We start from the raw sequence: 16,700 nt of genomic DNA on the forward strand, positions 1-16,700 counted from the left end.
CAACCATGTGATTTTGAAAAGAGTTAAAGGAAGTGAGACTCAAGACCTTCATTGTTTCCTTTTCAACTCTTTTTAAGATCTAAAATGATAATTTAAATTTATATTCTGAGACTCAAATAAAAACTGCATAGGGACAATTAACCAATAGGCCCCAAAATACTATCTTTATGGCATTGCACATAAAGAAGAACTTCAACTTTTGACATGGCCTAAAATTCTTGTGAAGTGTGCTTTAAATCATACACTTAAGGTCTTACTAAATTTGAACAGATATTTATGCTAAGTCATAATTTAAGATAAATAACAAAAAACTCAGTAGGCCAATGTGGACAGAGTCTCCACTTGATTTTCAGTGTCAGCTTTTCTACTTCTTGTGTGATCTTGGGTGAGCTGGCCAACCTTTCAAAACCTTGGTTTTATAATCTGTAAGATGGAAAGAAAGAAGGAAAGAAAGAAGGAAAGAAAGAAAGAAAGAAAGAAAGAAAGAAAGAAAGAAAGAAAGAAAGAAAGAAAGAAAGAAAGAAAGAAACCACTATTGGTGATTTGTGTGCAATTTAATTAAGAATATATATACAACATTCCTGGCACTAGTAAATGTTAAGTTTGGATGTGAATAAATTATTGGATCTGCTTCCTTTATTTCCATCCAAAGGCTATTTATGTCTCCAAGGAAGGGGTAGGTGGCAAGTGGGCATGGGTGGAGGAAGAACTGTGGGTTGGTTTTGGGACAGCAGCTGCTTCAGCAGGTTCCAGGAGTCAGTGAAATTACACAGGTATTGCTATGCCTCCAGGAAACTTGCCACTCCTGCCCCCACCATAATTCAGCATATTCCTAACTGTTAGCTGATCACTCTAAAAAGTCATTTCCACTGAAGACCTCTTAGATATTGGATCAAGGTAAACATAGTAATGATGCACATTGATTGAGCCTGAAGGACACAGTGATTGCTTTAACTAGTCAGGGTTGTTAGGACAGTTGGATTTAGCATTGGGTCTTCACATTTTGTATGTCAAGTCATGTCATCTGTCAAGGTCATGGGTGACATCTATGGATTATGGATGCCCACGATGACTTAGTGAAGTGCCAGAAATTTTGTTACCATTGACAAAGAATGGTAGGCTCTCAAATCACTGGAGGCCTCTGTACTGCCCAATACCTCATTGATTTTTCTCTATTTCTGGTTAGTTAAATAGCTCTCAAAAAAATCATACAGCTTTCAAAGTATGTGATGAAACTCAACCATGTGGAACCTCATAAGAGTTGCATGAGAAATCTAGAATCAGATTGGAGAACTCTGGGATGGACAGTTTGTGGGTCATTAGTTTAGTGTAATGGTTAATTTCATGTGTGAACTTGACTGGATCATGGATGCCCAGATATTTGATCAAACATTATTCCATGTGTGTCCATGAGGGTGTTTTTGAATGAGATTAACACTCAGATTGGTAAACTGAATAAAGCAGATTGCCCTCAGGCAATATTGGTGGCCTCATTCCATCAATTGAAGAACTGAATGGAAAAAAAAAAAAAAAAAAAAAGTCTGACTTTCCCTCTAATAAAAGAGAACTCTGTCCATGTGCCTGAGCTGAAGCATTGGTCTTTTCACCATCTTTTCCTGGGTCTCAAACTTAACCAGTTCTTGAACAGGAAATGACACCATTGGTTCTCCAGCTTCTCAGCCTTCAGATTTGGACAGGAACTATATGGTACTCTTTCCTACGTCTTCAGCTTGCTAGTACAGACCTTGGGACTTCTTCACCTCCATAATTACATGAGCTGATTTCTTGTAATAAATCTCTTTTTATCTGTCTCCTTGTCTATCTGTTTCTCATATTGTCTTTGTCTCCTTGAAGAACCCTAGACCAGAAGCAAAGACCACATGTCAGATTTTTCTTACAGCAGCTTGTGTCCCACTCTTGTTACCATTTTCTACATTCATCCGCTTAAGCTAGATTATATTGTTACAATAAATTTTCAATTGCTTAAAACAAACAAAAGAGGTTTATGTCTAGTGTATATAACATATAACATAAAACTAGAGCATTTGGTAAAATGCTTTTATTTGTTCATATTAGTATGCTCAGACATTTGATGGAACTTCTAAGTCTGCTTTCCACAGTTAAATGTGCGTACCCTCCTCCCAGACCTGCTGCCTGACTGTGAACAGAAGTGTGAGAGTACCAAGAAAGAGAATGTGGATTTACAAAGAAAAGTTTACATCTTCTAAAAAAAAAAAAAAAAAAAAATCCTCCAAATATATATGGATTTTCTAAAAAGAAAAAAAGAAAAAAAACCTCCAAATTTATGTGGATTTGTTTAAAAGTTTTTGTTAAAAAGTTTTGTCTGTGACAAATTACAAGTTTGATCTCCAGTTTACAAAATGTAAGGTGTAAGAATATGTTTGATCAAATTTTATGAATGAGAGCTTAAAGAATTTTGGAAAGAAGCATGATTGAGAATGATCTACATGAATCTCTTCTGAGGTCTAAAAGTCAATGTTAAATCAAATTAAAGGAAATATTTTAGGAGAAGTTAAAATAACTTACTTGTGATGTTGCCATATGCTGCAGACAAAATAAGTTTATCAAATGTTTAAAATTTTAACATATAATAGCACTATGATGGTTTATTAAGAGAAATAGGAAAATCAAAAGCAGAATCCCAGTGTCTGGAAAGTGACATCATAGGGCAAATCTGGCTGTCTTACCACATGTCCTTTTGTGCCAATTATGAGATCTCTTGCTCCTCTCTTGCAGACCAGCAAATGTGGAATATCTTAAGGTTTTAATTAAGTTTTTATGTTATTATGGTTATTCTTTTCTTTGTTGCTTTTATTGAATGTAATCAGGCACCAGGCATTGGACATGTTTACTGTAATGTCTAATATTGTTCTCAAATGTTTTATGCATTTTTTACTGTCTACCAGGCAAAATTATCAGCTCCTTATATCTTGGGAAGTGATGTGTTTCGTACTGTATCTTTGACAGTATTTACCACGGTTCTGGGCTCTATGTTTGGAGGTACTCAGCAAATATTGTTGAATAAAATGGAGATTATCATCTGTTAAAACAGATACTGAGGCAAAATAAGCATTATTGCCATCTTCAGTAAATATAATTTGAAGTAGATGATGAGTGTTAGAGATCCTCTAGGACGAAAACAGATTAAAACCAAGGAATGTAACACTATGATTTATACAGCATTGTTTTTTCCAGAATGCAGTCCTTATCATCTTTTATAAGCCAAGTTTTCTTGGTAAGAATTTCATATAACTTCCTGGGTAATATTCCATTGTATGACTATATCTTCATTTGTTCATTCCTTCACCTATAGATGGACATTTAGATCATTTCCACATTTTGACTGTTATGAATGTTGTATGCAAATCTTTGTGTTGGTGTATTATTATCCTGTCTTTTGGGTAAATATCTGCAAGTGGGATTGCTGGATTACATGGTATGTACATTTTTTTATTTTTTAAAACTCGTCCCCCACCCCTGCACCCAATACCTGGCTTTGAATCCAGGAATTCTCTACCACTGAGCTACATCCTTTCCTTTTAGAAATTTTGAGACAGGGTCTCGCTAAGTTGCTGAGTCTGATCTCAACTTTGTGAACTTCCTTCCTCAGCCTCTTGAGTTGCTGGGATTACTGGCATGGGCATCCACACCCAGAAAATATGTTTAATATTTCTTGTCTTTTTCTTTTTTTCTACTTTTAAAAATTGCAACATGGTCTTTAGTTTTATAAGAAATTGCCAAACTGTTTTCTAAAGGGGTAGTACATTTTACATTTCTACCAATACTTTAAATTGTTATTCTGGGTTACATAAGCAGAAAATTGTGCCATGCCATCAAGCATCTATTAAATTAAACATACAAACATACACACATCCACACACACACGCATGCTCCACAACTTACAATGAGGTCATCTCTTAATAATACATCATGAATTGAAAATATTTTAGGTCAAAATCCATTTCATACACTTAACCTACTCCCAAATCACAATTTAGCCCAGCCTTCCTTAGGTGTGCTCACAACACTTACATTAGCCTACAGTTTTGGGAAATCATCTAACATGAAGTCTATTTTATCATAAAATGTTGAAGAGCTCATGTAATTTATTGAATACTGTACTAAAGGTGAAAAAATGTGGTTGTATGGATTTACTTTGCACCATCTGGAAGTCATGAGTGTGGAGCCAATGGTAGAAGGACCTGAGTCTGTGTGTTCAAACTCTTGCTTCATGAGCACTCTCTCTCTCACTCACACCCATGTGATGCCTTCCAAATGTTATGAGACAGCAGCCTTCACCACATGGCCATCTTAGACTTTCCCATCTCCAGAATTGTGAGAAATAATGTTTAAAATAAATTAATCATTCTCTGGTATTCTGCTATAGCAGCACAAAATGAACTAAGACACCAGGTTATCACAAATGCTTCATTTTGCTGGGGATATAGCACATTGGGTAGAGTACTAGTTTTGCAAGCATAAGGCTCTGGGTTCAATCCCCAGCACCGCAAAAAAAAAAAAAAAAAAAAAAAAAAAAAAAAAGCTTCATTTTATTATACAGGTCACCTCTATTCTGATTTCCAGAACTAAACTTCTTTGCTACCCATTGACTTGACCAGAAGCAAAGACCACATGTCAGATTTTTCTTACAGCAGCTTGTGACCCACTCTTGTTACCATTTTCTACATTCATCTGCTTAAGCTAGATTATATTGTTACAATAAGTTTTCAGTTGCTTAAAACAAACAAAAGAAGTTTATGTCTAGTGTATATAACATGTTTTAAATAAATACAAATCACTGTACCTATTGATAGGCTTTCAAGTTACATCCTGAAATAATTACTTGTATTGATATTATTTTGCAGATGTACAAGTATGTTTACAGGTTATATTACTAGAAGTAGAATGGCTATTTAAAAGAATGTGTGAATTTTCAAATTTGACAAACTTATCGGATTATACTTCCATCAGCTATGTATGAACCTGTTTCCTTCTGACTACAATAATATTATCATCAACTCTTTTGATCTTTGCTCACCTGAGAGGTGAAAAATAATATTTCATCATTGTTTTACTCTTCGTGTTTCAAATTATAATAGATGTTTTCCTGCTTTTCAGATAATTTAGAACCATTTGTCATTTTATGGGTTGTACATATTCCTTTGTCCCTTTGTCTCTTAGGTTGTATCTTTTCTTTATTGTATTGCAAGAACTGTTTACATCTTAAGAAAAAGTTATTTGTTACAGAACTTGAAAATCTTTTTCCAGATCATTATTTATATTTGTATGTTCATCATTATATTTTCTGCCATGCTAATTTTTTTCTCCCTTTTATGTCAATTTTTTTCTTTTGGGATGTCTAGGTTCTGGTCTTATTTCAGAAATGTCTTTGCTTTTTTTATTTTTTTGAGTGTTGGGGATCGAACCCAGGGCCTTGTGCTTGCAAGGCAAGCACTCTACCGACTGAGCTATCTCCCCAGTCCCCAGAAATGTCTTTGTTATTAAGCCAATAGGTTATTTAAAGAATGCATCAGCAACAACTCTCTCTTTTCTTCTAACATGTTTTTAGTTTCATATTTCATGTTTAAATTTTTAATCTAGATAAAACTAATTTCATAGTAAATTGTGAGAGAGAGATACATATTTATAGATGAGAACTGTTTGGCTGTAGAGAAAGGGTATTCGTTGACCTATTTTTCATTGAATATGCTTTCTTTTGCAATTTTGAGTTTCATACCATGTTTCTGTGAAATCTACCAATATTTCATTGAAATAAAGAAATTAATGGCAGTTACGAAAATATATTAGGAAGGATGTTTCTACCCAGCTCTAAATATCGCCCTGCAGGAATGTGAAACTAGAATTGTCAGATCTTCCTATTTTTCAAAAGAAGCTGAAATCTGGATTTTCATGTGAAATTCCCTGATGTTTAAATGTTGGGAACTAATTCAGAGTTATAAAAACACTGTACAGTCCAAACAAAACACATCTGCAGGCCAGATGGGGCTTTTGAGTGCCAGTTTGAGACCTGTGGTTTAGACATTTCTTCCTCTAACCCTCAAAGACTCATTTAACTGCCTCTTCTAGGGCATTCTGTAGCATAGCGTGGTCAGCCCTTATCATATTGCATTTCAATTGATTGTTGCTGGCCTAGGTTTTCCACTGAACTATAAGATCCTTGAAGGTAGTATATATAGATCTTGAGATCCAAAGCCTAGCACGGTATCTTGCACTTAGTAGACATTTACTATAAAGGTTGAATGAATAGAGGGATGAATGAATGAACTCTGCTTCAGTAGGCTCCCTGCTCTGAGGATCTAGACAAGGCAGCTCTGGTTCACAAAGATTACCTTATTGGACCACTGCCCCTTCCAGTTCCCTCTTCAAGTCCCTTGGTGCAATGGAACGTCAAAGATTCCTTCCCACAGTGATTTCATAAACAGGTGGCCTCTTCCACATTGTAAATATTGGCCACCAGATGTCTCCCTTTGCTTACAGGACATTTTAAAGCACTAAGGTCAACCTGAGGTTTGCTAAATAGAAAAAATACTTCAGTGAAAAGAATGTGTCTCAGACATCTTCTTCAGATGTTTGTCCTCTTGAAGAATTTGAGTGTAGCTACGTCAAAAGAAAGGTGCCCAGGGATGGTTTCAAGTTGATTTTGTTCTAGAACAGCTTCTGTTCCACAGGAATGCACCCTTAGATCACTGAGTGACAGTCTGTTGGTTTTTGCCTCTAATCCGACAGATTTCTGAAGCCTTGTTTGTTTTGTTTTTCTTGACCACTGTAGGGTGGGGCAGAAAGGAATCTTACTGCAAAGGGTCTGATGCTCTAGAATCTGCACTGTGAAAAGCAGCATCCTTATAAGCTGTAGCAGGCTAAACTCTTCCATTGAAAGAACCCTGATCCCTTTGTGAATTCCCATACATCACACGATTGCAAGAGATGTATTCTGCTGGGACTGTGCCTTTCCCTGACCCCAGGAGGGTCTTCTGAGCTTGAAGAGGTGGGCTACTTGGTGCTGTGTAATTCTTGTTTTAAGGGCAGGCAAAATGAGAGGGAAAATATTATATTAATTTTATAGTTCATAGTTTTTTCTTCTCAGTGTTATCTCTAGCATTTAAATATTATACCTTCTGAACTGATCAAAGGCAATGGGCAAATGGAATTTGATCTAACTCTGTCAAATTTACCCAGGGCCTTGAATTTAGTGACATTTGAAGCTTATTGTTGAATGAAATAGAAATATGAATTCTATAGGCTTTTGGTGGCTCTTCAGTTTATTATGGAAGGTTGATGGTAAGAAATGCCTTTATTTATTTATTTTTTGGTTTGGTAATTTATCATGCGTTGAACACCGCTAGCTGTGTTTCTCATCTTTCTTGAGAAGCAGTAGAGAATAGATTAATAGAAGAGATTTGGATTCAGGCTGCTGGTTTCCTAACTCATCATGTACTTAACTGTTTTCAACTCCCTCATCTGTCAAATAGGGATGACAATGGTAACTGCCTCAGGGGTTGCTGAGAGTACAAAGGCTCATGGAAACTGCTCAGAACAGTACTTGGCACATAGTAAGTGCTCGGTAAATGTTAGCTCGTACCAAGTACTTGATAGCTTACCTTTTCCTCTGCTGTCCAGGTCAGCTCCCATATTTGCAGATTACTATACTTGTCTAATATGTATAGTAAAGGTTTCCTACAGTTTCCTGAGTTGCCCCTTTGTTTATGGGAATGCCCTTTATTTTAATGTTTAATAGCAATACAATTTTTATGCAATGCTACCCTTTTCCCCTCAAAAAGTGTCTCTTAAATCACAATGACCAAGGCTGGACCTCAAATAATCCAATAATTTCCCACCTACCTCACTTTAAGTCCTAGTTGTGAGTCTATATTGGCTTTAAGTCTTACCATGTCAATCACAAACATCATGTAAACTTTAATTTACATCTATTGTCCACTCTTCCACTCTTTACTCCTCCTTCTAGTTCTTCAAAAAATTGTACTAAAAAAATATTACTCGGACTGGGATTGTGGCTCAGTGGTAGAGCACTTGCCTAGCCTGTGTGGGGCACTGGGTTCAATTCTCAGCACCACATATAAAAAAAGGAATAAAATAAGCTCTGTCAACATATAAACTTTTTTTTTTAAATTACTAATCATTTTGAATCACTTTGAAGTCACCTGAAATAGTTCAAGATCTTTCCCACCCTGAATCACCAAGGCACTCCAGTCAACCATTTGTATTTGGAGAAGAGCTTCTTCAAGATCAAGTTCAAGGAATGCCCTGTACTTCTGACAAATGGTCCATCCATTGGAGTCCCCCTCCTCTGAGAGGGTTCATGTCTTTCTTTGGTCTACCTGCCTAATTAAGATATTGCCTCATTAAGCAGTAATCCCTCAGGGAAAGTATGTTGACATTATATGATTCAAGCTTCAATGACATGATTCTGTTTGCCATTTCCTTTATTCTAGGATTTAGGTTTGCAGCTGTTTATTCCTGTGATCCTGCTCTTGGTCTGGAAAACCAAGTCACCTGACTGTATATAAAACCAGCACAAACAAAGGGATGAACTTAGAAGGCTGGAAGCTCTTCCTCAGCCCAAGACCTTCCTCCACCTTCTTCTCCTCCTCCTCCTTTCTTTGTGGAATGTTGAGTCCCTGTGGGCAAGATCATCAGAAAAAAAATGTGAAGTATAGCAGATGGACCAAAACACATTTGTTCAGCAGGTTTTGCTGCTCAGGTAAATAACCTTGTTCCTGCTTCACAGGTTAGCATGTGACAATTTGTAGCAGATGGAGCATTACAATCAAAATCCAGGGGCAGTGCTTCCCCAGCTCTGCCTTTGCAGAAGGTTAACTTTACTTTGGGCTCCTTATGTAATGACATTTCCCTGGTGCCACAGTGCTCAGCCCTATGCTCCTTCCTTTTATTAGGTCCTTTGCAGGTACATGGGTTAGGCCTTACAATCAGGAAGCAACTAGGAATTCAGAATTGCATTTGTTAACAGATTTTTAGGAGGAAACTGGAAGGGATAAATGGTTTATTGGTGAGTCATTAGTTTCAAAAGTACACCTTGTTTGTTAAACAACTGAAATATTGGACACACCAGGAGCTCCTTCTACTAAAAATGGAATTTAAAAACTATTAAACGCAATCATTGATTTCAATTCAAAAAATCAATGCATTCATGACCTCACTGATGTCTATAGGTTGCTGCGTTTTCCAGTATCTGCTAAAATGGTTTTGGACTACTAATAAGAAACTGCAGGGCTCCTTTTGGTTCTGAAGGCCATATGCCAGCCCCTAAGAAGTCGCTGGGTTTCCATGACACAGTGCACTGGAGGTGAGTAACAGCTTCCCTCTGAGCTTCTGGCCCTCCTCACATTCAGCTCCACACCACTTGGACATTTTGTTAGCCCTTCTCCTGCCTCTCTCCCTCCCTCCTCTCTTTTCTTCCAGTTTCATGACCACTTTCCCACCCAAATAATTAGTAGCTTATTTTTCCTGTTTTATAAACACATTCCTTTTAAAAAGTCAGTGACTCAGGTGCCCCTGCAAACCATGCACTTTAAAAAATTTTATATATTTTAATTGGTTATACATGAGAGTAGAATATATTTTGACACATCATGCATAAATGGAGTACAACTTCTCATTCTTCTGGTTGTACATGATGTAGAGTTACACAGGTCGTGTAATCATATATGCACATAGGGTAATAATGTCTGATTCATTCCACTGCCCTTCCTACCTCCATACCCGCTCCCCTTCCTTCACTCCCCTCTGTCTAATCCAAAGTACTTCTGTCCCCACCCCAACCTTGCCTTATTGTGAGTTAGCATCTGCATGTCAGAGAAAACAATTAGCCTTTAAACCATGCATTTTTATACAGAGAGTAGGAAAAGGATACTACTAAATTGAAAAGAAGGCATCTAATTCTACCTCATTAGGCACTGGATCAGCTGAATGAGAATATGTATTTTTATAAGTCCTCAGCCATTTGTATTGAATGGAAATTTCATCTCTACTTAAAATGTTGGATTCAGAGACAGGCAAACATATGCAGAAAAGGCACATGAGGAGAGTTGAATTAAGTTGACTAAATTATAATATCAGCTTTATTTCTCCTTGGCTGGAAGGAGACAAAGGAACAATGTTTGTGCCCTGCAACAACTGGGTGTTACCAACCAGGTAGGATCCATTCCCTTGACAGCTTTTCTATTGGGTCAGTTCTAGACCTGATTATGAAGATAGATGATATGAATGCAGTGGCCCAGCTCGCATGGGAAACAAGAGGGTGGTGGGAGTCAGGTGAGGCCTGTTGGGCACTACGTCTTCAACGTGGAGGTTTGTAATCAACAGTTATTAGAAGTTTTTCCCACCACTAAAGATATTTCAATTAGAATTAAGACCATTTTTTTCCTTCTTAAGAAGATGATGCTTCCTCTTTTCTGAAGATGAGAGCAATGTACTTGACCGACTTCTCCTTTTCTCTGACTCTTGGGAAGCTCTGCCCCTGGAGTTAAGCTTCTAATGTCTAAAATAATCAGGTAGATTATTATTTGCATGATTTTTCCTGTTTTCTAATAATATAGTTTCCCTTTCTCTGGTTCATTTAGTTTATGTAGAACTGTTCCAGTTCATGGTTCTTTATTTTTATTCTAATATTATTTATTTTGTGCATTTATATTGTAAGCCATCTCAAGTCATATAGGAAATGGAGTACTTAACAGGAGCAAGATAAAATTAATAAGCTAATGGAATTCTGAGACATCCTTTCCTTTCTTTCTGGTGACATGTTTTTCAGAGTAAGCATATTGTTGTCCCCCTTACTGTTCCAGTACAGAATTTATCTGGCTCATTTAGACCTGATGGTTAGCATTGTAGATACCTTGACTGAAGTAATTTAAGAGCCAACGTGCCTCACTTTACCACATAAAACTTGACCCTTCCTAGTTTTCAAACTGGATGATTCCTTAGGAAGGATACCGATCTTTATTTAAAAACATGGTTAGCTGTAGGTTTTCTAAGGACCAAAACAGGCTGAAAATATCCACCTTCAGCATCTACTCTGGTGACATCTATTTGCCAGCCCATTCTATACTACCGACCCAGAGGTCTGAGTTTATCTGGGGAAGTAGGGAGTTAATTCTTCAGCCCTGAGTGAGAAAGCTGGAAAAGAAAACTCTATTAACCATCCCTACCCCGTCGCTGGAGCACCTACCTCTCCTCCTTGGAATTACCCAGGAAGGGCTGCATTCCTTCAGCTTCATGGGGTGTGACCCCGGGTGCCCAGGGTCTGAACAGGATAGATCCAAGGAGTGACAATTTGCAATAAACTGATATAGAGCAGGGGTGTTCCGCATTCCTCTAGAACATTTTCCTCACATTTCCCTTTTGTGATTTCAGACACTCACCTATGGTTGCTGGGGTGGGGGTGTGTCATTAAGTGCTGTCTCTATACTCCTTCCTCTCCCCAGCCCTGATGTTGTTGACAACACTAAAGGGGAGGGAGAGTTAGCAGAAAAGTCTTTTATTTTTTATTTTCCTTCTCCAAGTGGGTGTGTTCCAGGTTTGTCTCCTACAAACGCAGTAACCTGCCCAGGAGTTGCGGGTGACTCAGTGGCCACGTGCCAGGGCCAGCCAGCTGCTGTGTTTCAGTGCAGCGCTCAACACAGTCTTTCTAGACTGCACAGGAAGGACTGAGCCTCCAGCACTGAGGACCATGGGCTTAGGGCCTGTAGTGTGAAGACAGATCACCAGGTAAGCCCCACAGCTGTGTTGTGATTTCTTAGAACGCAGGTTGTCATCTCCAGCTCTGACCGTTAATCTAGAAGTTTTTTCTTCCCATGGGGAAAATTCTGGTTTCTATATTTCATTTTCTAAGGAATGTTAAATAAAGGAACGGAGTTGAAAAGGCAACTAGTAGAAACAGTAGCCTCTGTTCAGCTTCTTGCTGTGTGACTTGGAGCCACCTGCTGGGTGTCAAAGCCCAGGCCCCTCTCTAGAACCACCCAGCACTGCTTAGAGTCCTTGTGGGCCTGAGAGGCACACCAATGCCAATAAAGATGATTTCACCAGGGATACCTGTTAAAAACATTAGTCACATGGCTACTGCCAATTAATAATATGTTAACAAGAGCAATCTCCTAAAATAAAATTGTATTTGGGAAAATTAAGTTTATTTTCACTCTAGGATGAATTAATTTAAACTTTGTCTGAATCAGTATAAACCTGGGTGGTACTTCCCAATTTAAATTCCTCCTTGGCCCCTCGGAAAATACAAAAAATTGAGCCTAATCATCATCCCTTGCTTCTTCTCCAAATAAATATAAAGTGACAAACTATATTTTCTGTCAGGCCTCAAAAATTCATGATTTTTTCTTTTCCCTTTTCTTCTTTTTCATAACAAATTTTTTTTTAATGAAAAACCAGATGTATTATATAATCTCATGCTGGAGTCTAAATATTGAGCAGATACTGAAGGAAGTATACAAGGAAGGTCTAGGGGGGTGAAGTGTGGCCTTGACTTTTTCATGGTGATTTCCTTTAACTAAACTTGATAATGACCTAGGCTAGAGATGTTAAAGAAGAAAATAACAAAGATAAAAGTACATTCTACAATTTATCAGAATATTAGCACCAGCTTTTTTTTGTTGTTATTTTTTCCATTAACTGTCCCCCCTAACCAAAATTAAAAACAATTTTACAAAAATGGCCAAATAATACTACTTGCTAGTACCATTGACAAGTAGTATAACCATAAGGAAATTATTTTGCTTTTCTTGCTCTGGTTACTTAATTTGTAAAATGGTAGCAAAGCATGCTAATATTGAAAATGGGAATATGTGTGCACCTTGAGTCTTGGAATAAGCTTGATGTGCTAACTCTGTTCCTTCATGTGCAACCACAAGTTGATATAAATTATTACTGAAAGTCATACATCTTGCTTCTCCAGAAGGGTGGTAAATTTCTTAAAAATAGGGAAAGTGCCTTCATCATAGGATCTTTCTTTTGCTGAACTGAGGACAAGGGGAGAACATCAATATACCTCCATTGTCTTTCATTTCACAATGAAGGATTGCAAATATCCTCCTACAAAAAAATAAATGAGTGCAGTTATTCAAACTATGATATAAAGGAATTATTTTAGTGCTCTGGTCAGGGAAAAGTGGATACTTGAAGAAGCAAGAGAATATTGGGTATGTCAGGGCATAGTTGTGGCAGGCACATGTGTTACAAGGGTGATTGACTCAGAAAATGTAGGGGTGACATCCCTATAACAAATGTCACTGCATTTACAGTTTTGCCAAGACCACCCCTTATTTAAATGTGTATGTATGCAACATTCAAAATATTTCCTTTAGCTCCCTTTTTAATGTTCTTTGGCAGGGAGTACTGATATCTACAAAGGAGAAATACTATTCCCAAATAATGTCTTAAGATTTTGCCTGGATGGTATTTGTCTCACCAGAGAAGGGCTTGTATGATGTGAAGATCTCTACAGTCTTTCACTGGATTCATACACAGCCTTGATAGCTGTGAAGATAATTTGAAAACTTGAAGGAATAGTGCAAATAGGCTGGGCTCAGCCATGTCGAGAATGAAAATTCATAGGAATTAACAATAGAAGCAGAAAGCAGAAGAAGCTCCTGCTATTTCGTGATGTTATAGCTACAATGAATTCCTCATGTACAATCCATTAAATAAAGAAAATACAAAGAGTGAAGAGCAATGAGGTACATATAAAACCAGAACCTGCAAAATACAAGACTTGTTGGTGAAGGTCCCCATGTCTCTGGATCCTCAGAGCAAATGTAGTTTGTAATCTCAGAGTTCCACGAACCATGGAAACTCTAGTGGTTTTGTATGTTTTTATTTTTTTGGGGGGGTGGTACTGGGGATTGAACTCTACCACTGAGCCACATCCTCAGCCCTATTTTGTATTTTTATTTTTAGACACAGGGTCTCATTGAATTACTTAGCATCTCACCATTGCTGAGGCTGGCTTTGAACTCACAATCCTCCTATCTCAGCCTCCCAAGCTGTTGGGACTACAGGCATGTGCCACCGGGCCCGGCTGTTTTAAATAAATAAAGTTTATATTTTAAATAAAGTTGTTTTTTTAAATAAAGACTTTAAAGTCTTTAAGAAAGTTTCTTATCATTTGATTTTTTCTCATAAAATAAAAGTATAAAAATCTGATCACAGGAATTCCTCTATTGTTTGTGGATAAGCAACTGCTTATTATAAATTTGTAATGTTATGACAGCTTGTCACAATGGAATAAATTCACACCTGCAAAGTTTTGGATAAAGACAGGTTTTATTAAGCAGATTATATTTTCCATGAAAACATTTCACACTCTCTCTAGAGACATTCCTATGCTTAATCTTAGTGAGTTTGGTGAACTATTTTTGATAAAATACTTACTGACATATTTCTTAGGAATGTAACACTTTTCTATGCGGTTGACCAAGATATTAATTAAGCAAGTAATTAGTAAAAGAAAAGATACACATAGCAGATATTTTTAATTGTCAAATTTTATTATATAAAAGGTGATCTTTAAAATTAATACAGAATTATCAAGGTGGTCTTGATAAGAGTGGTTTATCATAAGATAAGAGTGGTTGAGTCATAGAGTTGATTTAACTATCTATTCATTTTGAGGAAGTGAAAATAAACTTTATTTCACACCAAAACCTAAAATAACTCTAGAAGGACTAAAGATTTAAATTTATAAAAATTATAGTAATAAAAACTGAAGAAATACTATAAAAAAGCATAGGGGAATCTTTTTGACAGTCTTTTTATAGGAAAAAAATTCTTAGCATGACCCCAAGTTTTAAAATTCATAATTGAAAAGATTGACAACTGTGATTTCATAAATATTTAAAAATTTTGTGCAGAATAAAACAACATAAAAGGTTAAAAGATGAAAGACAAACCTTGAGCAAACATTTTCAATACAAGTGCCCAAGATCTAACACCCATGCTTTGGAGTTCTTTAGCTCTAAAGAAGTGGTTCTTAAGAAAAAGATAGATGTTCCAGGAGGAAAACTTGGAACAATGACTTAAATAGTGAAACCAGAAAAGAAAAATGGCTGATTAACATCTGAAAAATCTTTAATCTTACTAATTATCAAAGACATGGATATCAAAACAGTAACATATTTAGTTTATTAATTTGTCAACATTAAACAGATGTTGGGGACAGTGTAACGAAATAGGCATTTCCACACCCTACCAGGAGAGAAGAAATGGGTATGGGTTAGGTGGGCAATTTGTCATGTCTGTCAAAATTCAAAATATATAAACCTTTTGAAACAGCACTTTCATTTTAACATAGACATCTGGTTTGCCTGGAATTAGGATGCAGGAGAAGTTTACAGAAGGAAAGTCCTAGGGCAGAGCAAGGGACTTCAAAGTGCCAAGATAGAGTGTTTGCTTTTCATTCTGTGCCCAGCATGGAGTCTCGAAGATTTCTGAGTATGGGTGGATGTGAAATTTTCAGGACAGGGGGAATGGCAGGTAACTGGTTCTGTTTCTGGAAGAATCATTTGGGAAATATGATTGAAAGGTTTGTTTTTACTCTCTAGCAAACTGTGATGAAAATAATATTAAAATGTATAGGAAAACTTTAATAAGAGGTAGTGGTTTAGGGTAGGTTTGAAACCATTAAGATTCGTCATACAGCCTTGAGTGAGAAGTCTTGGTACTTTACCCTTATTTAAAGTAGGTTACAGAAGAAGAGATGGGAGCAGCTTTAAGTGGACCATTCACATGTGGATCCCACCTAGAACCTGTTCTGTAGGTTCTTCCCAGCAGTTTCATCCTGAAACACCTGAGTCTCCTCCGACCTTCACGGTACTCACATTTATTTTTCTGCACAAAGAGTTTTGTGTGTATGGAACTCAGATGGGTACAAATTTACAATCATGACTGTAATAACATCATACCCCAAGCAAAAAAAAAAAAAAAAAAAAACTGACTGGTTCATACTCCAAGGGAGTATGGGAGAGAAGTTGAGAGAGAGAGTTCAAAAATTCTTTTTATTTAGAACTCAGGTCCACCCTTTTCATTTTCTGTAAATATAAAACAGAAATAATTTTTATTTAATTTGTAAGATTGTCTAATAATCAGATCCACACATAAGAAAGCATTTAATAAATTAGAAACAATTATTCTTATTTTGCTTCTCGGAGTGCAGTTGGTCAGGTATTTTTTTTTTTTTTTTTTTTTAAAGCAAATAACCTAAGAGGAAGCTCAGCTTCCCCTGTTTTTACCTCCCCTAATTAAGCATAGTTAAACAGGGGAAGATAAAAAGTGTCTGATCTGGGAATTCCAGGAAGGCTGAGTGCTTCCTGCTAAGTTGAAGGCTTGGCTGGAGGAAACAGCTGGTTACCTTCTCTGGAATGCTATTAGTCATCCTGTAAGGGCTTGGTGAACCACTAGTGATTGGAAAAAATCTTCAGTTACAAGGAGTTGGCACAGAGCCAGCCTGTGAGTCTTACAGTCATGATTTTTACAATGCAATTCAGCTGAACTTGTCTTCCATAGGAAATGAACTCTAGCTGGACACCAGCAGACACAGGGTGATAAGCTAAGAAGAACAAATCATCCTGAATAATACTTTTCTAAGATACAGAGTATAGGATTAGGATATATAGATTGGA

General features: G+C 36.9%; 1 protein-coding gene across 3 annotated transcripts in view; it reads left to right on the forward strand.

The window, feature by feature from the left end:
- The first annotated feature begins 11,456 nt into the window (after nucleotides 1-11,456).
- Nucleotides 11,457-16,700, forward strand: part of ADGRF1 (adhesion G protein-coupled receptor F1) — a 43,548-nt gene continuing 38,304 nt past the window's right edge. For 2 of the 3 annotated variants that reach the window (XM_079147972.1, XM_079147973.1), the window contains exon 1: nucleotides 11,457-11,784. Coding sequence is in view for 1 of the 3 variants with exons in the window: in XM_079147971.1 (XP_079004097.1) it covers nucleotides 15,808-15,891 (84 nt within the window). In the remaining 2 variants the exon portion in view is untranslated. Of the gene's footprint in view, nucleotides 11,785-15,769; nucleotides 15,892-16,700 lie in introns of those variants that run through there. The other variant, XM_079147971.1, reaches the window with a different exon arrangement.

The sequence above is a fragment of the Sciurus vulgaris genome (assembly GCF_902686455.1).
Source record: "Sciurus vulgaris genome assembly, chromosome: 7".
Lineage (NCBI taxonomy): Eukaryota > Metazoa > Chordata > Mammalia > Rodentia > Sciuridae > Sciurus > Sciurus vulgaris.